We start from the raw sequence: 23,258 nt of genomic DNA on the forward strand, positions 1-23,258 counted from the left end.
ATCCTACACACAACCAGCACTGCACAGAAAATGAACTAAGAGGTGAACTTTATGACATATAGAGCACCGGGTTATGGCCGAGTTTACCCGTCCATGGTCAGTTATTTTTAGCTCAAAAGGTGCAGTGAAGGGTAAGCACACTTTAGATAGCGGCATGGAAAAAAGGAAAAAAAAAAAATCAATACACAGCTTCTGAGGGGGGGAGAGGTGGAACCAGTAGTATTTGTATTGTAACAGAGTATGCACAACTAATAGATTAAAAAAAAAAAAACAACTAATGGTGTAATAGAAGGATAAATGAAATATCACACTATATTAGAACATGTTAACCATGTCAGCTTATAAATGCAGATTACATCTGAGCACTTGCTTCATCACGTGAAATACTTTTGGCAGCCATCATATCTATGATGAAGTTTGAAACATGTTTACTGTGCCAGATTCTTGTGCAAGGTACACCGATGTTCAGACAAGTATTGCAATCCAGTCTGTGATTGCAGTGTTTCATATCTTCTTGCAGTATTTGCAAAGTATTAAAGCTAGTTCTTGAACGTTAAATGACAAGCTATTAATGGTTTGCAGGCAACAATTTACCACAAACAAACAGTGTAATGGCAGCATGGGGCAACCAACAGCGCCCTCTGCTGGAGTGCTCAACTACAAGCACAGTGAGAAAACGACCATCTGGAGATAATGACTTTTTCAGTTTGCATGCATGGAACCAGAGTAACTAGACAGATTACTGGAGCAAAGCATGTTCTTTTTATTAAGTGTACAAAACAAGTGCAAAAATAGTGATTCATAAGAGCGACACAAAGTAGGACTTGCCCTTCAGAAGGTTCCATCACAGGATACAAATTGTAATTCAATGCATGAAGTGCTTTTTGTAGAGGATGAATGAGTATTGCGCAGTACAAAAAAAAAAAAAAAGAAAAAGAAGAAAATTGCAACACATGGACTTTGATTCACAGCATTTGATAAGTACTAAGTGCAAGCTGCAGAAACAAAATGCCATCAGCATTCTCCCTCTCAAACTATGCACAGTGCAAAGATTTTTTACTAGGAAGGTTCTCTAAAAATGACATTCAATCTAATACACTTATTCAAATACTTAACTTTGGCCCATATGTTATTGTCACTAGGCTGCGCAAACACAGAAATGACACTACTACGTCAAAGGAAACACCAGACAAATTCTGTTAAAGTGGCAGAGCTACTCTTAGCAGGTCAGTAATGTGTAAATACGTCATAGCATGCAATGAAAGTACCTAGTTTATCACAGCTGAGTATAGTGAGAAACACTGATGTAGACAGGAAATCTAGAAAGAAGTGATAAGTGGAGCTGAAGGAGGGCAGACTATGTAAAACTGCAGCTAACAAGACCTCAAACAGCCAGGTACTGCAACCTCTGGCACTGATCTGTAAAAGAAAATACTGAACCGTGTTAACAACAAGCCCAATGGGATTGAAGGCATCTTGGGTTGTGGTGCAAATCAATCGTAAAAAAGGCACACAACTTGTGGATTTAGGATGGCTATAAGTGAAACCCCAAACTAACACACAAACTCTGCACAGAAGAAGCCCAAGTTTAATTCCAGTCATCCTAGCTCACACATCCCATGTTTGCCATTTACAAGATCACACACTTTTGCTTCTTTTTCTTCTCGTGGTCTTTTTTGGTCGGCTCAGGTTCCTTGCACCCGTAGAAGCTGGAGAAGCAGGCTGGTGCACTAATTGGCTCTCTGAGGGTGAGCAGCCACTTTCCTGTACCGTAATAGGTCAGCGTGCCGAGCTCCATCTCTTCAACTTGCTCCCCCTGCTGGCCTTCCTGCTGCAGGGTCAAGATTTCCAGCAGATCGACGCCTGTCTGAACGGGCTCGACACCCTCTGCGCAGCCCAGAGTGACATGGGCGCGGCTTCCGACAGGGAGTGAGGCAGCTGCGGGGACCGACTCTGCCTGCTTTTCAGCATCAGCATCAGCTGGCCACAACTGAAGCTGTTCCTCAGTGAGAGACACTCTGGCACCAAATGTGCGAGGGGTTACAAAGAGGGCACTAAGTGACAGATCGAAGATGGAACCATAGAAATCTTTTACAGCCTAGAGAAGAGGAAATACAAAAAAAAAGATCAAATTAAATGAAATTATGGTTAGTATTCAATGTTAGTTCAGCAATTACAAGTAAATGAATAATGCTTTCATTTCTGGGAAAATTGAATTGTTTCTTGCCTGTTTCTCTGCATATTCTTTGGCACCCTCTGCTTTTCCATAGTTACAGAATTTCGTAGTGCAATGGAGAATTCCTGTTGGTTGAAAGTACTGCTCAAGGTCCACCTCCTCAGCTTTTCCTGAAACTGTTTATTACAAAAAAGGAAAAGAAAGAAATAAGTTTTCACCCCTAATTAAGCGAGTTCAGTTGCTTGGTAATAAAAATTAGACACTCACAGTCAATCAAATGTTTCTTGAAGGCCTCCAAGGTGTCCAGTGTTTTCAGGAAGTCCATTGACGTGCATTTAATCTTGTCCTGGATAGAGGACAGAAGGAACCAGCCAAAGTAAAGAGGAAGGGACACTTCTTCAAGGGGTCCTTTCATGGCTGCCAGATGGGCTTCCTCTAGGCCACGCTTGGTCTTCTTGGTCAGCTGTCCAAGATCTCTGTTCCATTCAGTTTTTGGCTCCAAGAAGATAGCAACAAGATTGTTCTCCTCGGCAATCTCTCCTAGGCGGGCCAGGCGATCCTGGGTGTGGTTGGTGTCGTCTACCACTATCAGCACAGAGGAAGCGTTTCCGTCTGTGCAACGAGCAACTACAGCTTCATCCAGTGCCTTGTAGCCCTCTGCATTAGATTCTGGTTTTTCAGGTTTAACACCATGGTCATCAGCACTAATGACGGTGCAGTGGTCTTTGTAGGTGTCGGCTATGGCACGTGCCAAAAAGGTTTTACCGCTCCCTGGAAGGCCTCTAAGGACAACAAGGGTACGAGAGATTCGGAGGGCATCTTTGGTCTGCTCCTGTTCTAAAAAGGCAAAAGACAGAGAGCCAGAGACTGGGACGATATCCTCTTCTTTTTGAGGCTCCGACTCAGGGCTCACATTTCCAACTTCTGCTGAAGCCTCAGTCTTTAGCATTTCAGCTTCTGCTGGCTTTTCTGAAGAAGTGTCAGACACCACAACGGTCTCTTCTGGTTTGGCTTCTTCCTTCTCCTTAGGCTTAGCTCCGGAGTCACCTTCAGCCTCAGTATCCATTGCTTTTTGCAGTTCTCCCACAGACTCAGCTTGTTCCTTCTCTTTTGGGCCCGGTGGCTGTGTATCTACTGGCTGCTGTGTCACGGCCGAGTCAGGTAATGTTTGCACTTTTATTTCTGGAACAGATTCGGCCGCTTTCTCTGGCGCTGGTTCAGGGGCGCTCTCTGCCAGGGGCGTTTGCAAAGCCAAAGATTCTGGGTTGTTCTCTGGCTGCTGTTCAGAGATTTTCTTTTCAGATGACTCTTCTGGTTGCTGTGACGCTGCTGCGCCAGGCACTGAGTCTGCATCAGCTTTTTCTGTGGGACCTTTTTCCTCAGGCATCGCCACCTTGTCTGTCACACTCAGCGCCTCCATTTCTTTCACGACCTCGCTTTCCTGACCATGTACTGCCATCTTCCCAGTCGCTTCCTCAGCAGCTGGTGACTTCTCAAGCTCTGTGGATTCCACTGGCGTCTCCACAGCTGCTTTTTCCACTGCAGTCTCCGCTTGCTGTGGAGTCTCTGACGCACCTAAAACCTCACCACTCTTCTCAGTATCCATTTCTGGTTCAAAGTCCAACTTTAAACACCACCATGTACCTTAAACATACAATCAAAAGACAAATCGTTTTATCAATTTACTGAATTCAGGAAAGGAAAGGCTCACTAAGGATATTAAATTCATTTATCACTTTTAAAACAGATCTAGCACATTAGCCTAAATTAAAAATTTAAGACCAGGTTACATTTTGGGATTTCCAGAAGTTTATCAGACAGAAAAATCATCAATTCCAGTTAAAAACAAACAAAAAACAAAAACCCCACTTTAACTACAACCGACAATGCAAATGTGCAGCAAACATATTTAAAAAAGGAACTCTTAGTCTTTTTTTCCCCCCCATAACTGTTACTTCTGAAGTCTTTTGATGGTCATCAATTTAAGCAGTGCTGCAAGAATTGCAATCAGAATGTCTTAAGGGGAAGTTACACAATATTGAAGATTTGCAGAGGCTGTATTATACTCCTCTCCCCTAAATCAGTAACACACACACACACACACACACACACACACACACACACTATTTTACATCTGCAGAAGGTGGGGAGAAAAAAGAAAATTCTGGCATGCAAATAACTTGAGCTTTAATGTTCATTTTTGGAGACTGAGGGGGTTTTGCAGCTTTGTGCACATAGAAGAAGTGAAAGAAAAATGCCGTCTTCTTCTCCTCCCCCTTTTACGTGAATTCCTATTCATCTGGTAAAACCACAAAAATCTCCAGTTCACTGGTAAATTGAGGGAAAGCACTGTATTAAAACCTTGCATATGCGCCACAGCTTGCCAGCAAAAAACAAGACAAAGGGCAATAAAGAAAATGGGGCATCGCGGAAGTGTAGTTACTTCATAGTGTAACCGTATGGCAAGCTCTCTGACCAAATATTAAAGCGTTGCTAAACGCTGGATTTAACAGATAGGGTGAAACTACGACGTGTCATTGGGGAGAAGGGGGAAGCTCTCACGAGACAATGTGGCAACAAAGCCAAGCTGGCCGTCGTTAATCCCGGTGTTTTCCAGTTTAGAAAACAAAAAGAAGAAGAAGAAAACCCCTAAATGCACAGCAATCGAAACTAGAGACACGGAGGGGCAACAAGAACATAAAAAAAAAAAAAAAAAAAAAATGGGTTCGTCTTTATCTCATACACAATCAGTAAATGACGATGATTCTCATTTTGTTGATTAAATAAAGTTTGAATTACATTAAAGACACCACGCTAACTGTATTTCTTTTAACCAAATCTATGAGAGAGGACCTTAAATACCGTTTTAAACAAAGGAAATCGACGCAGTTTGGCGATTAGCCTGCATTTTACTATCAGCACATTGTGGCTAGGCGGGGAGTGGCGTGCACCTACCGTTAGCAGCCCAGACAAAACCAATTTAATCTGGCAGTCAGTAGAAATTAGCTGGACCATCAGCAGGCGCAGCGCCACGACTCGACAACTTTAACACGCAGGGTGTAAACAAGTCGACGCGTGTTACTGGGCCAACTTATTTTTAAGGTAGTTCGTGAAAACAAAAGCGTTGAAGCACGCAGTTCAAAAGAGTTTTGTTCGCTAAAACGTCCGCTTACCAGTTATGTCGCCGTTGTGGAGCTGGTCGTGGCTGCCGCTGACCACGCGTTTCTCTCTGAATACAATGACAACGCAATCCTGAGCACAGACGGGTACCCGCCCCACTCTTCAAGGGGTGGAAGGAGGAAAAAAAAAAAGTAAATCCCGGGAACGCGCATCTGGGCGTGGTCAAGAACACGCCCCTATAGACCGGAAGTCTTTTGTGGAAGCTGTACCTTTAATCTAATATTTATTTTATCGGTTATTTTTCTTTTTTCCAGTGTATTTGCATTGATTTCAGGAGAAGCTCGTGAATGGAACTAAAACTACAGAGAAAATAATATTAATAGATGCTGATATTAACATAATAGAGCATCTGCTGTTTAATTAGTTATATTCCCCATTTTATAAAATGAATGGCAGTTAAAATATTAATGACAATTAGAACCTTGCAGACATATTTTAATCTATAGCAGTTATATAGGCTTTAATATATCTCTTGTAATTCCTATTTATATTTGATACCTCATTTGTAGTTTCTTATCCAATTTGTTACAGCTCTCTGTTCCATTTTACGTATATTTTGTTCACATTGGGTCAGTGGAAAAGCCATTGTTTAAACCTGTACACAATGCAAAGTTGACAGTAAGGCTGAATCTCACTTTGCAAAGTATTATGTTTTCAGGCACAAATACTTTTGTCCTAATCACGAATAAAGGTGTTTATAAAACATATCCTCCTTTTAACCTACCCTCAGACTAAATTAAATTATACAGATATCAACAACAGTATAAGTAAAAGAAAGGGAAGTAATTTTCCGTTGTCACAACCACTACCAAACAAAAGTCACACAAGAGTCACAGAGTCAAGAGAGGAAAAAAAAACAGATATCCAAATTTTAAAAAGGCAAACAGGTTTCTAGTATATCTTAGTTTGCATATACAGGTAATATTATGCAAACATTTTATGTGGTTAAAATTCAAAGGCAACTACACACACTGCCACTCATATCACAACAATCGTGTTTCAGTAAAAAAAAAAAAGTTTGCATAAACACTTGGGTACGTGACAGTAACACAACTTCTCTTTAATGAAAAACAACATCTTATTAAAACTTCAGTAAAATAAAGGTTCTGTGAAGAAACTATGAACTGTAAGCAGGCTGTGTTTCTATCAATGGGAAATTTGCGAGAAGCAGTCATCTGTTTGCAAATCACACAGTGCACGCCTTGTAATAGGGGTACTAGGAAGGTGAAATAAGGAAGTTCTCTATAATAAGTTAATCTCTATATATGGAAGCTCTAAGGTAATACTGATTAATGGGACTTAATGGTTGCCAGGTTGCAGTATTTATATCAGTAAACAGAACTTTGTATATCAAGTGACACATTTTCCAGATAACATTTCAGTTTGTCATGGAACTTGCACAGAACAAAAAGATGGGCTCAGCAATTACATCATGACTGTACCTGAATATATTCATTTAAAAAAAAAAGAAGAGTTTTTCAGAACTACTGTAATTCTGCATAAGCTTTAAGAATTATAGCTTTTGTAAAAATGCTACAGAAAATGTTGGTATGCATTGTTCTTCTGAACATCCGAAATTCAAGTTTTAAGCATCTCCCATAAACACTTTTTATTCCTATGAGAAACACAACGAATCACTGTTCATAAAACTGATATATTTTACTACTCTGAATATGATCTTCTCATTTGATTAAGTTACTGCTTTATTGCTGTGTTCCATATAGGTGTGTAAATGAACGCACACACACACACACACACACACACAAAATGAGTTGAACACTAAATGAGTCTTTCTTCTTCTTTTCCTCAACCATTCTGACTGAAGGGGTTCCTCATTGTGTTAGGTGTTGCCTTGCTTCATGAAGGGCCTGAAAACAAATGAGAAATGTCAGGACTGAAAAAAATGATAACTTAAGTGAAAAGGAAAACAAAAGAATGTATACAACAAAGAAGCACGAACCTTCTCAATAGCATCCATGGCAGAATCATCTTCTAGAAGTTTGGCATAGGACAAAGCTCTTTCAAAGTGGGTGACACAAGATTCATAGTTTCCAAGCTTCACTGATATAAAAGAGTAAACTGGGATCAGGTTAAAGAACTGTGCAACAGTATGACTGATTCAAACACATTGTGGTTTAAGAAGTAAAGTATTAAAGTTGCGTGTCTCTGTTTTGTTAATATAAAGTGATGCATCATAAATAAATAACCAATTACATTCTGACTGTGCAACCAAAACATTGGCATTCAACTGCCACTTCTTATCGGCGATTCCATCAGCAGCAGCTACTGAACGGACGCCATAATCTCGAGCTTCTTCGTGGTGATCGAGCTTCAGGTAACACAAACCGATCTCATGTAACAACCATGTCTTCTCCAAATCACTGCAAACCAGCGGAAGCTTCTTTTCCCAGCTTATAAACAAAATGGAATAAAAAGGATTAAATAAATGTGTCAGAAATAAGCATAGTTTTTGGATGAATTCAAGTGCAGGTATTATTTGATTATTTACTTACACTTGAATGGCCTGTGCAAACTCTTCATTTCGAACATAGACTCGGCCAATGTTGTCCAGAGCTCTGGACAGTGCTCCTGGGAGCTTGCTGTAGGTAAAAAAAAAAAGATTTCTTAATGTTTAATAATAATAATAATAGTGATTAAAAAATATTTATAGGAACCTTTCAAGACACTCAAGGACACATAACTGTATGCATAAAAAAAATGGAAAAACTGTAGAATTAAAATTCAGTAATACAGAATCAAAGAGAATAGGCGAGCTTAAAAGGATGTATTTTAATGCTGGTTTTAATAATAGGAAGAAAATCAATATTGTGAGTGTGCTACAGGAGAGATTTCTAAAGATGAGAGGTCTACTCGGCTGAAAGCTCTAAAATCCATGGTAGTCAGACGAGTAGTTGGTATAATGAGAGAAAAAGAGGAGGAGGATCTCAAGGTATAGCAAGGAGTAGCAATGTGCAGAAGACCAGAGAGATAAGGTTGTGCGGAATTATGGAGAGACTTGAAAGTAAGAAGCTAAATCTTAAAATGAATGCAATACTTTACAAGAAGCCAGTGAAGCTGCTGACGGTCAGTAGTAATATGTCCTACAGAACTGGTTCTGGTCTATGAAGAAGTTTGTGTGGTATGTAATATGTAGTTTTACTCCTATTCTGCCTTTCTTCTCACCACTGTTTGGCCAACTCCAGGTCTTTCTGATGATGCTCCAATGCTTTGTCCATGTTTCCCAGGTCAACCAAAGCATTGCCAATGCAACTGTGCAAGGTGCCCAAAACCTCTTTTTTATTAGGAACCTCTTTCTCAGACCACCTCCGCACCATCTTCATGACTTCTTCTGCCTTCTTCAGAGTGCCTTCTGCATTTCCGGACATAAACTCTGGGATGACAAAGAGGACAGTGAGAATTTTTAAACTGAAAGTAAAAGAGAGAATCAAGGTCCATGTTTATCCAGAATGCTATCTTGCCTCTGTCAATTTCATCCAGGCTTTTCAGCAGAAACCCAGATGAGAGTGCGCTATTACGGTGCTTTGTACATTTCTGTTGCATGAACTTCTGCCTCATTTCTTGTGCAGAAGTAGGCTTCTCCTGGTGCCAAAATTCAGTGCAAGTGTCAAGGTAAGACAGACATCTCTGAATGATGTCCTTCACCTTCTCCCCACTCTTTGTTGTACCTTCTATCAAGTCTGCAAATCATTACATAACAGCTATTAATATTATTCAACAAGAATGAAACAGATATAGTTGTTTTTTTTTTAAATAAACATTTTGAACAGTAAATGTTAGGTGACAGTTAGGTACATAGAAACATACAGTGTGTGTAAATTTGAACAAATAGCAAAGTACCTTCATCTTTCATCAGATTTTCTAGATATTTCTTGTCACTATAAAACTCGCCCAGAAGTTGTTTGGTTGTCTTTTCACTCTTTGGGGTTTTCTCAGTCTTCTGTTTTTTCTCCTTTGTGAGATTCTGGATAGCTGCAATTGGTTTGGCCCTCTTAACAGTTCAGAAACATAACATAACACTGTGCATCAGAAGACAGGTCAGGCTAAACATTGCATACAGAAAACTGCAGGGGTTTTTTGGGGATTGAGACAAGACACATAATTGAAGCAATGACTCAGCCTTGTTCTACAGAATACATACAGGTGGTAATAGGATTTAAGTGTGCATGGATTTAACTGTTTATGTAACATTTTCAGTCTCTTTCAGTGGGAGAAATGTTTCATTGTTCTTCTTCAGACATGGATTTACCTACCTGGATGATTAAGCATGCATCAAGACAACTGTTCATTGGATTCATAGCAAGAGGGAAGAAATCTTTCTATTGTCCAGCAGTTTTGATATACAGCGAGCTGTATTGGCTTCCTGCAACGAATCCTGGCTAAATGACAAATACTGTCATTTTTATTGTTATTCCCCTTGTACCATTAGAACAGCTCTGCCTCTAAGCGTGCATGTTAAATACACTGCTCAAATAAAAATTAAGGGAACTTGCATCAGGAGAAAGGCTGTTAAAGAGAGCTGCACCAGTATTTTTTTCCTTGGTGCAAGGAGGAACAGGAGGAGCACTGCCACAGCCCTACAAAAAGACCTCCAGCAGGCTAGTCATTCATGCTGCTCTGACCAAACTGCTCCACACTCTAGCAACTGTGCTGGGAGACAAAGAAAACGTCATTGCAATGGCACGTTGAATAGATGTGCCATCCTAGAGACACATCTACTTTCATCCTAGTTACCAGCTGCAAAGACTTTTGGAGGTTTCCTTGGTCTTACCTCTCCAATGCACCAAAGCACGATTCACATTGGTTTAAGCATCCCCGCTGGTAAGATGATGTCCCTTAAGTTTAACTGAGTTTTTGCTGTACTGTGATAATTGTGACTTACCTCAGTGGGGTTGTTTTTATTATTATTATTATTATTATTTACTGAAGATATATGCACCAAAGACTCACCTCACCACCTATGTTGAGAAATGACAGGTCTCCTTTAATCTCCAATTTCACATTGGAAGGACCTAAAATATGGCAAAGAACAAGTGGTTCATATTTTAGGTAAGGAGATGTGAGATGATTGCAACACTATTAACAAGACACTTACTGCCAACAGAGTTTTCTATGGCCTCCTGTGCTTTCTGGATACCCAGTCTGAACTCCTGCATTTGTGGACGTAGTTTATGGCCTCTGTGGTAAAACACCAGGGCAAATTCAAATTCTCCCATGTAGTATAAAGCTTCTGCCTTCAGGTACAAACCCTAAAATGGTGATTCAAAACAAATGTATACAATAGGCACTGAACCTTTAGCGGGGATATAAAGATACATTTTACTCATTTTCTATCATGACAGCAGAAAAACATTTACCTCAAAAAACGAGTTGTCTCTTTTAAGTGAAGCTTCTGCATCTCTCAAAGCGTTGTCAAACCCTCCCATCTTCAGGTAACATCTGGACCGAGCAACAAAGCACTGCTTGTCACTAGGCTTTAAAGCCAGTGCCTAAACAAAGAAAAGAAGTGAGCCATTTCTAGAGTGCTTAAAAAAAATCAGAGAAAAGGTAACGACGACACTTAACACTTACCTCTGTGAAGCTGTCTATAGCTTTTTTATACTCTCCTGCCTGGTACATCCATTTCCCATCGGCCATTAAAGTTGCGAATACGCCCTTAGATTGCTGGTCTTCGAGGTCTGCCATTTTTGGCCACTTTTAACCTTTCTTTCCGTCAACTTGAAGCCAGTTTAACTCGTATAAACTTTAGCCCAACACATCGATCCACGTTTAGCTGGTATCCTAGCAACACCAACAAACGAATCGCGAGGAAGCAGCGCCCTCTGCTGCTCATTTCCTGCAGTACACCAACCTCCACGCTACTTTTTTCTTAAAATTCCGAAACAAAACAAAGATATAAACCTATTTTAGAAGCCTCTTTATGACTGTGATATTTTCCCCACTCTGTGGTTCACATTTTACTCACTCCAGTTCTTTTTTGGCAACTTAAAATATTTTTAAAGTTTTAATTTCTGCTGCCCTCTTGGTCAGATCTCTTTTGAAAAAGACATTTTTAATGTCCGTGAGATTTTACTAGAACAAATAAGACATATAAAAGTCACTTTCCCAATAACTGTTTGCAGCTCTATTCATGAGATACATCATTCTTTTCTGGCAAATACAGGACATCACTTTTTTTGGCATGATACCAGATTGCAGGACTCACTCCCACAGCAATCTGTAAAACCACACGGTATCTTTATGCAATACTTCTAAACTAATGATTCCAAACAAAAGAAAGATATCAATCTAGGGGAAACCCAGAGGAGGCCAACTTTATTGTCATGGCTGGTACTTTTCCAGGGAAAAGAGTGAATGGTCTCACCATAAAGAGCAAAAACAATCAGAGCAAAATGAGGACACTCTTCATACTCAAGTGCACCAATGGACTAATGGGGAAATGATTAAACATTCCTACATTTCAATCATCACACAGCACCTGAACATTTTGGACAACAGCAAACAGATTTCACTTTATGTGGAGCAATAAAGTTGTCACTTTTGCTCGATGCCTCCACCTTGCATTGAATAAAATTAGACAGCTTCAATGTCAAATAACCTCTACTGTATACTGTAATCTATTTGAGCTTAAAATGCCATGCAGATCTAGCAAACCAATCATCTTCCTGAGTTTTTTTGGTTATTTTTTTTCCCAACGTAGTGTTCATGGTGGGTGCCTCTTTCAATCTTAGGAGAAGAGCATCTTCATCTTACGCTGACGTTTATATCAGACAGCAAATTTACAATAAATATACATTATGACGATAAAAAAATGGAAAAAAAGAAACTCAACTATTATCACAAATCAACACTTTACATTCCAGTAAAATGTACAATGCAGCAATCTGTGAATGGCAACATCAAATGTGAAACAACAGAAGGGACGGGGGACTTTGCTGACAACAAAATCAGTACGGCCGTCTCCTCTGCCGTCTTTCTAGTGTGCTTCGGCTGAATTACATGCGTAGGTCTAGACTCCAGCTGTTGTCAACTTAAAAAAGAAGATTGAGTGCTCCCAAAGGCTTATGACAAGGAGGCAGTTTTCAGTGCGAATTCGTAGCAGCCAACTGTCTGTGTGACAGATTCGTCAAAAAAAACAAAAAAAAAAAAAACGGGGATGGTGCAGCTTGCTCAGTGATTTCCATCACAAATCAATGAGCAAGTTATTAACTGTCATGCAGAGAATACCCCCCCCCCCCCCCCCCCCCCTCAGCAGTAAGTTGAGATGAGCAGGATAATAGCTTGCTCGAGAGTTTTCCCCAAGATGGCACTTCCTGCATGGATCCCCAAAAGCTCTAATATAATAGCTGTGCAATCTTTCCTATTTGAAAAATCCAGACTATTTGGACCAGTGTTGTTAGCCATTACTGACTTTCAAGTTTGTTTAATTCTGGAAGGAAGAAAACTAAATCCAAAACCAGTAAAACTACCAACTCAGTTTGAGCCAACTTGGTGTCCTTTGCTAGACGGGCATTTGCTGCATTGGGTTGCATTCATTCAGTCAATGGCATATACAGGAAACTGACTTGCAAATCAGTCAGTTATTAAATACAGATGATGGGTTGTGGGGTTGACATTGTTGGAAAGTCCTGATGTAGTAACTGTTTAGGTAGTCGACTCTTCCAATTAACCAAACTGGAAGAAGAAATTTCCAGGTCCAGATGCTGAAAATAATAAAAATAAAACCATTAGCGCATTTAGAGTATTCTCAGATCTGGGACTCCTTCCAAATGGCTGGCAGAGGGACAGATTTTTACTTTCAAACAGAACATATGTTACCTTCGAAACTAAAACCCCCTGGACCTCCAAAGAATGCCTTGAAAATGTTGTTGGCATCAAAATCTGGAAAGAAAGAAAACACAAGAAGCGACATGAACACAGAACTATCAGGCTGAATTTTCTCGTATCTTTTCATCATTTGCATTTCAATCTGATCATCCTTGAGACCTCACACACTGAAGCCGGCCCATATGCTCACCTCCCATGTTCATGCCGTCATCCTCTAGATCCTGTCCGGTGTCGTAGCGAGACTTTTTCTTTGCGTCAGAAAGCACGCTGAAAGCTTCGCCCACTTCCTTAAACTTCTTTTCTTCTTCCTTCTGTACCTCAGCACTAGCTCCACTGTGACGGTCTAAAGGGAGGGGGAAAAAATGAAAGCAGTATTATATTTGGTAATTTAACTCAAAGTCCTTCAAAGTCCAGCAAATCTCACAGCTCAGCTGCCATACCAAAAATCACCCATGTCACTTATTTAGGCAGTTATTTTGAAGGATTATCTAAACTGATTTTCATTTCAAATGTCTGAATAAAAATAAGATTAAAAAAAAAAAACAGTTCCCTAAAATAATGTTTTAAAATATATTTTTTCACTGGAAATTATATGGCCATATTTGCTGCAGAAAAACTTCCCCCTACAATTCAGGACTCTTCATTGATGTGATGTTTAGTTCTCTTTCTACATAGAAATCAAGCACCTGGGTGATGTAAAAGTGCCCGTTTGCGGTAAGCTTTCTTGATCTCCTCTTCTGTTGCGTTCTTATCCACCCCGAGGATTTTGTAGTAATCTTTCCGTTTGCTTTTCTTCAGTTCCAGCTGGGCATTCTTCAGGAGTTGCTTGTGTTCTAGGTAATAAAGTCAAAAACACACAGCATGTAGATTAGTAAGCATTGCATTAAAAAAAGTTATGTAATGTTCATAAAGTGGCAACTTAATACTAGTCCAAAGGTGTCAATATGTGGAAAAGGAGCACTGTGAGGTGGTAATATCTCTGCCCCCACCTTTTGTCTTCTCTGTCTGGTAAACCTTTTCATAGTCCCGCACTGCCTCTTCATACTGCTCTGTGTCCATGTAGCTGCAGGACACCAAGGACAAGTCTTTCAGTCAATTCATTACTCAATTTGAACTATAAATTACAAAAGTGTAGGTAAAAAAGTGAAGCTTCTGCTTAAAGAAACCAAATGACATACAAGTTGGTCTGTCTACTAGCAACAAAGTAACAAAATCTTTGGCATACCACTGTGCTCTCCTTAAATAGGCCTTGATGTAGGTCTCATCCAGTTTGATGGCCTTCGTGCAGTCTTCAATGGCCTGTTCTAGTTTCTTGAGCTTTCAAAGAAAAAGAAAATGTGAACATGTGAGGCAAAGAGATAGGAAAAGGTAGTGACCTGTGGTGTCTGTATGCCTACAATTGACATATTTTAATGAAACCAATTTTATGTCTTACCTTTGATCCGACTGTAGCTCTATTACAGTATAGCTTGGCATTTGTCTTGATGTTATTGGGGTCTATTGTTAGTGCCTCAGAGTACAGCTCACATGCTGCCTCATAGTTTCCCTCCTTGAATGCCTTGTTTCCTTCCTCCTTCTTGGCTTTTAGCGCTTTGGCATTCTGGGTAGAAAATTCATACAGCAGCTTTAAAAGCTCCTCTGAGCTAACTGAAACCTCAAGCAGACTGGTGAAGGAGACTTTTTTCCCCCTTGCTAAATTTAAAGCAGTGCAACTGTTAGCTACTGAGTTACTCACTCTGCACGCAAGCCGAGCCTTGTCATGGTCAGGAGCCATACGCAGGGCCTGGACAAAGAACTGCACAGCCTTATCAATGCAGTCCTCATAGTACAGACAAAGACCACGCACGTACAGAGCGTCTGCATTAGTGGAGTCCATTCGAAGAATATCACTGGATAAAAACAGATAATTACAGGCAAAGTGCAATTAAAAAGAGTAAATCACATTAAAAAATGTACTGTTACACCATCTTCAAAGGAGAAGTTCATTTCTGAAAACTCAACTGTTTAATGTATTACAGACAACCTAGTAAAGATCAGAAGAGTCAAATCATGACAATCACTGTTCCCACTATTCAGAACATATAGTAAGCACTACACATAAACACAACAAGGAATCTTCATGTTCAAGGCAAACTGGAGTGATTAAATTTAAGGATCTGTGCCCTGTCCAGCTGTGATTTTTCATCCTGACAGTTCTTCAACCTGCATGGAAATCACTGCTTGCACATTTCAGTGGCCCTGTCTGAGAAAGGCATACTGTTTTGCTGTACTTCATGTTAGGGCAACTACACACCTCAGTGACTTTTCCCCCATTATATCCCTTTGACAATAATGTCAAAAAATAAATAAATCTTTTCAAGTGTGCATTCTTACCTGGCTACAGACTGAGCCTCGGGGTATCGCCCCAGCAGGGCTAAACACTCTGCTTTTAGTATCTTGAACTTGTGACAAGCGGAGGCAGAATCCAAGGCACGGTCCATGCAAAAGACAACCTAAACACAAGCAGATACCTGCAGTACGTGATGCTTGACTTGGTAGGTATTTATGACATAATACACCTCACAAATAACACACACACACACACACACACAAAAAAACAAAAAAAACAACAACTAAAACTCTATCTAATGAGTAGCTTACCATCCTGAAATCTCTCTTCTCAAATCCAATCTCTGCCATTCTCTCATATTCAAGGATAGATTCTGCATTCTTCAGCTGCCAAAGGAATTTATGGTATTCAGTAACCATGAGGAAGAACTTCAGTGCTTCTCAGAAAATGCTAGTCTCTTGAGTGCCATGCTTATTAAATCCAGGTCAGAATAAGTACAAGTGATTGTGAACTACTACTACTGGATTTCCATTCAAACCTTTTTTTGCTCTTTATTTTCACTGGCTTGGCTACAGCCAATTTAATAGTAGATAATCATGTCCAAGTTGTTAGGTCATGCTCTCTGCAACTGAGGCCAACTCACCTCCTGCTGGGCCTGGCTGTTGTCTGACTCCAGCTCTAGAACTCTCTGGAAACAGCGGCTGGCAGCCATAGCATTCCCAAGCAACAGGTGGCACTTGCCCTCTCGCAGATGGCCCTGTAAGTAAAAGATTTACAGTTCACAGCCTAAAGTGATAATACCCTGTAATGACCAACCTCATTAAAAACATATGACTGCCTCTAAAATATTTATCTGTTATGTAATATATTACTAGACTACAACCAACAACAGTGCTGGAGCTTATGTGTTTATTGGCCTTGTAATACTACAGACATAGACCACTGGTGACTTATACAAGATCTGCAATAAACAAAAGCTTTTACAGTCAAGTCTATGTGAAAATCTGTATTGCTCTAAAGCCATTGCTTGTTAGAAATATTTACAAAGGACAATCCTCACTACTAAATATATATATATATGAAATTTCTTTAATTCTTCAACCCACCTTGATGAAGGTGTTGTCTAGTCGTACTGCTTGCTGGCAATCCTCTAGAGCGTCTCTATACCGGCACAACATCATTAGTGTCGCTGCCCGATTTCCATAGTAACTTGCATTCTTTGGGCACATATCTGTTATGTTAAATTAAGAAAATTTTATTAATATTCTACCAGGGACATGTTGGATGCAAATGTTAAATTCTCATCCACATGAGAAATTAGCATAGCTTCTATCCACAGAAATATATACTGAAATTGTTTAGAAAGAATTACCAATGGCCTTGGTGTAATAATTGAATGCTTCTGCATAATCCTTCTTGACATAAAAAGCATTGCCTTGTTCTTTGAAGCTCTCTGCTTCCCTGTGTAGAAATGGGCAAAAAGACAGAAATCAAATAAAGCTTGCAGGCAAATCTAAAACAAGTGAGAAGAGAAAAACACATGACAGGTGGTAAGATAAGTAGAGGTAGACTTGCTGAATTGTTTCTTGACTAGAGGTAGGTAATTACTTTTTTTCATATTCATGTTTTCGAGTAAAGAAAGAATGACACAATGTGCATTTGACAGTTTGCTGGACTGAGTTAGCTAAACATAGAACAAGTCAAACTAGCAGGACAGAGTGCATGTATTCCCAGCCAACACGCAGCAATGAGACTGAGCCAGGAACATATGACACCATCCTGAAGGGCTACTGCCGTTACTTTTTTTGGAGGCCTGTCATACTTCACATCACGAACACTCATTAACTGAATGGTGCCATTAAGTAATTAGCCAGCTTTGGTCATTTCTGGGATGTGAAAGCAAAACTCTAACTCCGATCAACTTTCACACTTAACGATTAACCACCAACTTACATATGTTACTGTGAACGAAACCCAGAAATCCAACACAAGGGCTAGCTAAAGTGGAAGGCAACCGAGCTAGATGCTTTCCAGGGCCAAATTTAGCTAAACTGTTAGCGGTAGCGCGCTGGTAAGCTCTCATGTTGCGACAAGAAAATTAACACGACGGGGGCTTTGGAGCACACATATCAATAAAAGACTTTGATATACGCGTTTTTCATTCGCTGACAACACAGCTGTAATTTCCACCACCTTTCTAATTCTTCATCGCTGAGCAGTTCCATGTCAGGGTCCATGTTCACAGCATCACAGCTCTCCGTCGCCATTTTGCCGTCAATGAGAAAGGCGGGACTACATACTGCAGTCGTTACGTACAACATAAACAGGAAGTAGCACATTTGGGAAGGTAAGCGTTTTCTCAAGCGAAATTATGACAATTAGCAAACAAATGTCGGCAAAATAACCAGAAGTATCAGCGTGTGTATTTTTGAAGACACGTTTTACTAGAATTTGTCATATACAGGCAACATTAATGGCTGGTTTTGTGATATAGTGGTTTTGTGTCTTCCCGAAGCTAATGCTAAGCTATTTTTTGTACAAACGTCTCCAAATTAGCTACCGTTTGCGACGCAAAAACTTAAAATAACTATGTCAGATAAAAGTTGTTTTTTTTTGCCAGTGGGCTCTTCTAACTTGTAAGTTAGCTAGTGTGCATAGTAGCACAGTTTATCTACAAAGGAAACCAAATAAGGCGTACTGTGTTGTTGTGTTTTGCATTGTTTCTAAGTAATGGCTTTGATCAATTGGGTAGTTTTTGTTTTTGTTTCTTCTGTCCTAAACAGATTTTCGGACTGGAGAGTGAGAAACCGTCATGGGTAAAAGCTGTAAAGTGGTGGTTTGTGGTCAAGCCGCAGTAGGAAAAACGGCTGTGTTAGAACAACTACTGTATGCCAATCATGTTGCAGGTATGTCGCTTCCCTACATTATCATATATTACCTCAATGAGTCAAATGACGTATGATCAATGTGGTTTATCCCCGAGTGGTCGCAGCAAAGCATAATATAATTTGTTGTCGACTTGCAGTAGTGTTGATGTTATTGAGTGAGTATTATCTCTGTCGTCCATTAGTTATTTATAACTGATGTGACAGTATGTAATCGTAACTGAAATCGTGATTAAAACGTAGCAAAATTGATTTGGTGCTATATAAAGTTTAAATGAATTAACTCAACGCTCGGTGAGTTAACAGTATATAACAGTTGTATTAAAAGTTTATAACATCTAAGACTCGCATGTTGTCATCTTAATATTTGTGCAGCATATCACATCATTTGTGTCCACCTTTGTTTATTTCCTGGTAGGTTCAGAGCCAATGGAGACCCTTGAGGATATCTATATTGGCTCCATAGAAACTGACCGTGGCACACGAGAACAGGTGCGCTTCTATGACACCCGTGGACTCCGGGATGGGATGGAGTTTCCCCGACATTACTACACTTTTGCTGATGGCTTCGTACTAGTCTACAGCATTGATAGTAAAGAGTCCTTTAAACGAATGGAGGCCCTTAAGAAAGACATTGATCGCCACAGAGACAAGAAAGAGGTAAGCAGTAAATACAATTAATGTGTATAGTGAGGGCATGGGTTTTGATTGGTACACTTCACAGTTACTTGTTCTGTTCTAGCAATTTCAGAATAGAAGAAGTTATGTTTATTAAAAACCTCATAAATATTCTGCTCAAAGTGTGGCTCATCTAATGTATGTGATATCTAATATATCACCATTTTTTTATAAATAGATATACATAAAAAGGTTTAGTATAGGTGGTGTAGTGATTAGCACGGTTGCTTCACAGTAAGGAGGTCTTAGGTTTTAATCCACCAGCCTTTCTGTGTGCCCATCTTTGCTTGGGTTCTTTCTGGGTTGTCTAGTTTCCCACAGTCCAAAGACATGCATGAGTTAGGTTAATTGGTGATTCTAAATTGCCATTATGTGTAAATGTGAGTGTGACTGGTTGTTTATCTCTCTATTTGCCTTGCGTTAAACTGAGGGCCTGTCCAGGCTGTCCCCTAAATTGGATAAGGGAAAGAAAATGGATGGATAAAAACAGTACAATATAGAATACATAAAGCTGCAGAATATTCTGCACCAGTATGCAGAATGAATTGTTATTTAATATTGTAACATTAGTTGTCAGGCTTTAGTCATTGTTGTAGCCTTGCTTTGGGGGTCATGTTTCATTAATGTGCACTTAAAGAGGGATGCCAAGCCTTTGTAAATTCATGACACAGCAGTTTGAGAGCTTTTTGGGTCTGATACAGGTCTCTGGGATATTAAAGAAGCAAGCAAGCCAGAGATGCTAGATATTGATTCATCCGCCCTATGTCCTGGGATGATATTTCTAAATTATTAATTTGAATATTGTTTCCTCCCAGTCATATTTAATTCTCACCAGACAATCTGCTGTATCTGAAGCCACAGCAGCTGTCATGAAGCACACAACTCTAATGTGAAGAGTTGTAGAGTGACTAATGTGGAACTAACTTGATAATCTGATCTATAGGTAACCATTGTTGTGCTGGGTAATAAACTCGACAAGCAGGAAGAGAGGAGAGTTGACTTGAACGTGGCCCAGAATTGGGCGAAGAATGAGAAGGTGCGTCTGTGGGAGGTGTCTGTAGTGGACCGACGTACACTCATTGAACCCTTTGTCTACCTCGCCAGCAAAATGACCCAGCCACAGAGCAAGTCCACTTTCCCTCTCAGCCGCAATAAGAATAAGGGCAGTGGTTCAACAGATAGCTAAAATATCCAAAACAGCTTTTGAAAGGGGAGGCATGTTAAAGGGAACCCTGTTTTATTAAAACATATATATTTTATCAACATGAAGGATTGACTTAGTAAAAATTTGAGAAGGCAGAGAAATTATGTTTAGAAGGAAGGCAGGATGATTGTATGGATCTTTGTAAACAGCGAGCACTGTTAATATTAATAAAACACCTACGTTTCATATTTGTTAAAAACAAAATTCTTAACTAATTATGATTTTTGTAAATTCGTTATGTCTCTGTCATCTGTATCTGTATCACATTTCCCGTTCTCAAATAATTCCCATTTTTTCCAGGTAGAAAAATGTTCAAACTGTTTCACCTGGATTGATAAACATGTGCGATAGACTGTGCGATTTAGAGCTACATACTGTAGCTCTTGATCTACTGACAATCATCATTTTGATCTCAGTTTATATTTGAGATTCCAGAGGTTTAAGCTATCATAGTCACTTGAGGCTCACTGTAATGATGACGAAGGACCTTACACATAGTTTGTACACTGGCTACTATTTTTTTTTTCTTTCGGTAAACCTGTGCACTAAATGTATACACAGACTGAACCAAAAATGGCAGCAGTTTCAAATGTTACCCAATAACTGCATCACACAAATGCTGAATATCATATTGGAAAAGGAATGATGACTGAAGGGGTTTCATAGATGCATTATTTATATTGTACATAAACTGTCCTGTCTGTTGATGTGGAGATTTGTTACACCTTACACGTTTGTTGCTGAGATTTACTGTTTAATATTGTCACGTGAATCACTCAGATTCTTTATCACATTTAGCTTTCTGTACGGGTGTGACGAGTCTGACTACAAGATGGTCACATGATATTTCAATGTTTCTGCAGGCTGAAGTGCTACTTTTTCTTGTTGCATGTAAAAGAGAACACTCAATTTAGTTAAATTCCATTTCAATGTCAACACGATTCATTCGTCACTGATGAAATCGGTGTATTGTTTTGTTTTTTTCTTCTGAGGTGTAAAGTAGAACCTATCACTGGACTGGTGTAGCATGAAGTCATGTATGAGCAGCTTTTAATGTTAGTTTCACTAAAATGGGGAAATGTGAAAATTTGTCAGTTCCAGGGTCTGTCAACACTATATCATGCAGCTTTTTTTTCTTGTGAAGATTAACCTTTCTGTATAAATATCCTGAAAATGTGCTTTTTTGAGATGTTTGCATGTTTTGTAAACAGATTAAAGCCTTTGACTGTGCCTAATTAGAATTTGTGGTTGTGGGTTAGGTAATTCTACATAGAACAGGTGTCACTCTATTTTTCTGTTTGCTATTTTCTGCACCGTCCTTCTTATTTCTACTTTTCTATTTACAAAATTGTGTCAGTAAGATGTAAAACTCAAAAAACAGAAGCTGGAATTGAAGACTGAAGATTTAATCCGATTTAGAAATTTTGAGTAAAACCAACCTCTGCTGTCACTTATTTTATTGCAGTAGGTCTCTGATCTTGTGGTTAAACAGGATCTTCACATGGTTTTGTAAAACGACCCTACTTTCATTTGACTTTCAACTGTAGCTAATCGATTATCACAAGTCACATCTAATATCAGTTAAAACATGTTTGTTGTCTTCACACACTTGAAAATAGGCTCATGGCATTTGAAGGACCACGAGTGATGTGGGTGGCCCTCCACAACAGTCCCAGTTTCTCATGTGGCCCCTTAGGAAAATTAATTGCCCACGCCTTTAAGATGTTTCACCTCTAATTGGAGTCCTTTAGGTTACATGAGTGTGGGTTGAAACGCCTCTCAAGAGTGCCTTAGAGCTGGTGGACTTAAATGTGAGTGACAGGGTGGGTCAATGATTATCAATGTGACCGTGGGCTTTTAGAACTGGAGAGACTTTTCAGATGGGAGGTGAGCCTGCTTGGAGAAGCTTAAAAAATGCAGCTCCCTTCAACTCAAGCACTTAAGACCGCCACGACCTGCATGAATGAGAACCTACATAGACCAACGTACCATTGAAATCAGTGACTGCGCAGTCATTGATTGAAACATACACACTGAAATAGGAGAATTTGGTGCCCTCCAGTGGTCACTGTAAGGAACTGTAGAATAAAATAGAATAATCCTTTAATTGAAATTTGGTTTTAACAGCAGCCAGAAAAACACATATACAAACAAACAGTACACAGAACAGAAACATACACATTTTTTTTTAACATCACACTAGGATCTATATACATCTGGACATACTGGAATCCACATCATAGAGTCAAGTTTGTCCAGCACAATAAAAACAAAAAGCAGCAATTGATTTTCTGCAGTTATGTTCTGAACTATGTGAATAGATTGAGACAGGATTTGCACTTTAGCCTATAACCAAAAACTATAGTACGTAGCAAACACTTTTGTTTACTGAAGACAGACATTGTTTTTTAAAGGCAGTTTTTGTCTATGTGAGGCACAAAGTTTTCTGCCGATGTAAATCAATAAATTCCTCTCTGTGTTTCATGGGAGGGTTTCCGGTTAAGTCCATGAGTTTTGAACTTGTAATTTTGCCTCAGTACACAACATAAGCGGGTGTTAAATCAAACAACCAATGTGATTGACGTACAGATTTTTAGGAATTGGAGACATTTTTAATTGGCCACACTAACATAATTTTAGATATAATTGTTTTTAATACTTGGATGAAAATCTTTGGCAGTCAGTGACTACCTAAAGTCTTAAACCCATGTAGATAAACGCTGTGTTTTCTCCTTTGAGAGGCTCTGCCAGGCCTTTACTGCAGCCACCTTTAGTTGTGCTTGTTTATGGGTCTTTTTGTATTCAGTTTTCCATCTATTAACCAAAAATCAAGCTCTGTTGGGACTGACTGAGCTATTAAAGAGTATTCAATTTCTTCACCTTGAGAAACTCTTGGGCTGCATTTGCATTTCACTTTGGGTCACTATCCATTTGCTTCATGAAACACTGATCAGTTTTAAG

At 39.4% G+C, this 23,258-nt stretch overlaps 4 protein-coding genes across 6 annotated transcripts; 1 reads left to right on the top strand and 3 right to left on the bottom strand.

The window, feature by feature from the left end:
• Positions 1-739: 739 nt before the first annotated feature.
• Positions 740-5,476, bottom strand: cnp (2'',3''-cyclic nucleotide 3'' phosphodiesterase). The gene is made up of 4 exons (XM_084925403.1): positions 5,350-5,476; positions 2,444-3,820; positions 2,228-2,352; positions 740-2,098 (listed from the first exon to the last, which is right to left on the bottom strand). The coding sequence occupies exons 2-4, from the start codon at positions 3,780-3,782 to the stop codon at positions 1,631-1,633; spliced, it is 1,932 nt and encodes a 643-aa protein (XP_084781529.1). The 5' UTR covers positions 3,783-3,820; positions 5,350-5,476; the 3' UTR covers positions 740-1,630.
• A 924-nt stretch (positions 5,477-6,400) lies between these two features.
• On the bottom strand, positions 6,401-11,550 carry odad4 (outer dynein arm docking complex subunit 4). 2 transcript variants are annotated; one of them, XM_084925408.1, is made up of 11 exons: positions 10,946-11,550; positions 10,732-10,863; positions 10,470-10,623; positions 10,325-10,386; positions 9,215-9,365; positions 8,836-9,054; positions 8,540-8,747; positions 7,870-7,956; positions 7,571-7,767; positions 7,317-7,417; positions 6,401-7,224 (listed from the first exon to the last, which is right to left on the bottom strand). In XM_084925408.1, the coding sequence occupies exons 1-11, from the start codon at positions 11,057-11,059 to the stop codon at positions 7,189-7,191; spliced, it is 1,461 nt and encodes a 486-aa protein (XP_084781534.1). In that variant the 5' UTR covers positions 11,060-11,550; the 3' UTR covers positions 6,401-7,188. The 2 variants fall into 2 exon arrangements, with proteins under 2 accessions (XP_084781534.1, XP_084781535.1); XM_084925409.1 differs by having other exon boundaries at positions 10,470-10,552; positions 10,946-11,056.
• A 113-nt stretch (positions 11,551-11,663) lies between these two features.
• On the bottom strand, positions 11,664-17,881 carry dnajc7 (DnaJ (Hsp40) homolog, subfamily C, member 7). The gene is made up of 14 exons (XM_084925407.1): positions 17,724-17,881; positions 16,903-16,991; positions 16,637-16,761; positions 16,174-16,287; positions 15,842-15,916; positions 15,575-15,693; positions 14,937-15,090; positions 14,637-14,801; positions 14,427-14,518; positions 14,191-14,264; positions 13,888-14,034; positions 13,392-13,544; positions 13,193-13,255; positions 11,664-13,077 (listed from the first exon to the last, which is right to left on the bottom strand). The coding sequence occupies exons 1-14, from the start codon at positions 17,867-17,869 to the stop codon at positions 13,040-13,042; spliced, it is 1,554 nt and encodes a 517-aa protein (XP_084781533.1). The 5' UTR covers positions 17,870-17,881; the 3' UTR covers positions 11,664-13,039.
• Positions 17,768-21,527, top strand: nkiras2 (NFKB inhibitor interacting Ras-like 2). Of its 2 annotated transcripts, none has more exons than XM_084925410.1 (4): positions 17,768-17,877; positions 18,314-18,436; positions 18,834-19,075; positions 20,037-21,527. In XM_084925410.1, exons 2-4 carry the CDS (start codon positions 18,343-18,345, stop codon positions 20,277-20,279), a joined length of 579 nt encoding a protein of 192 aa, XP_084781536.1. In that variant the 5' UTR covers positions 17,768-17,877; positions 18,314-18,342; the 3' UTR covers positions 20,280-21,527. The 2 variants fall into 2 exon arrangements, with proteins under 2 accessions (XP_084781536.1, XP_084781537.1); XM_084925411.1 differs by having other exon boundaries at positions 17,850-17,877; positions 18,283-18,436.
• The last annotated feature ends 1,731 nt before the right edge of the window (positions 21,528-23,258 follow it).

Source organism: Perissodus microlepis, chromosome 4 (assembly GCF_051167445.1).
Source record: "Perissodus microlepis isolate ML-2025 ecotype Zambia chromosome 4, ASM5116744v1, whole genome shotgun sequence".
NCBI classification, from domain to species: domain Eukaryota; kingdom Metazoa; phylum Chordata; class Actinopteri; order Cichliformes; family Cichlidae; genus Perissodus; species Perissodus microlepis.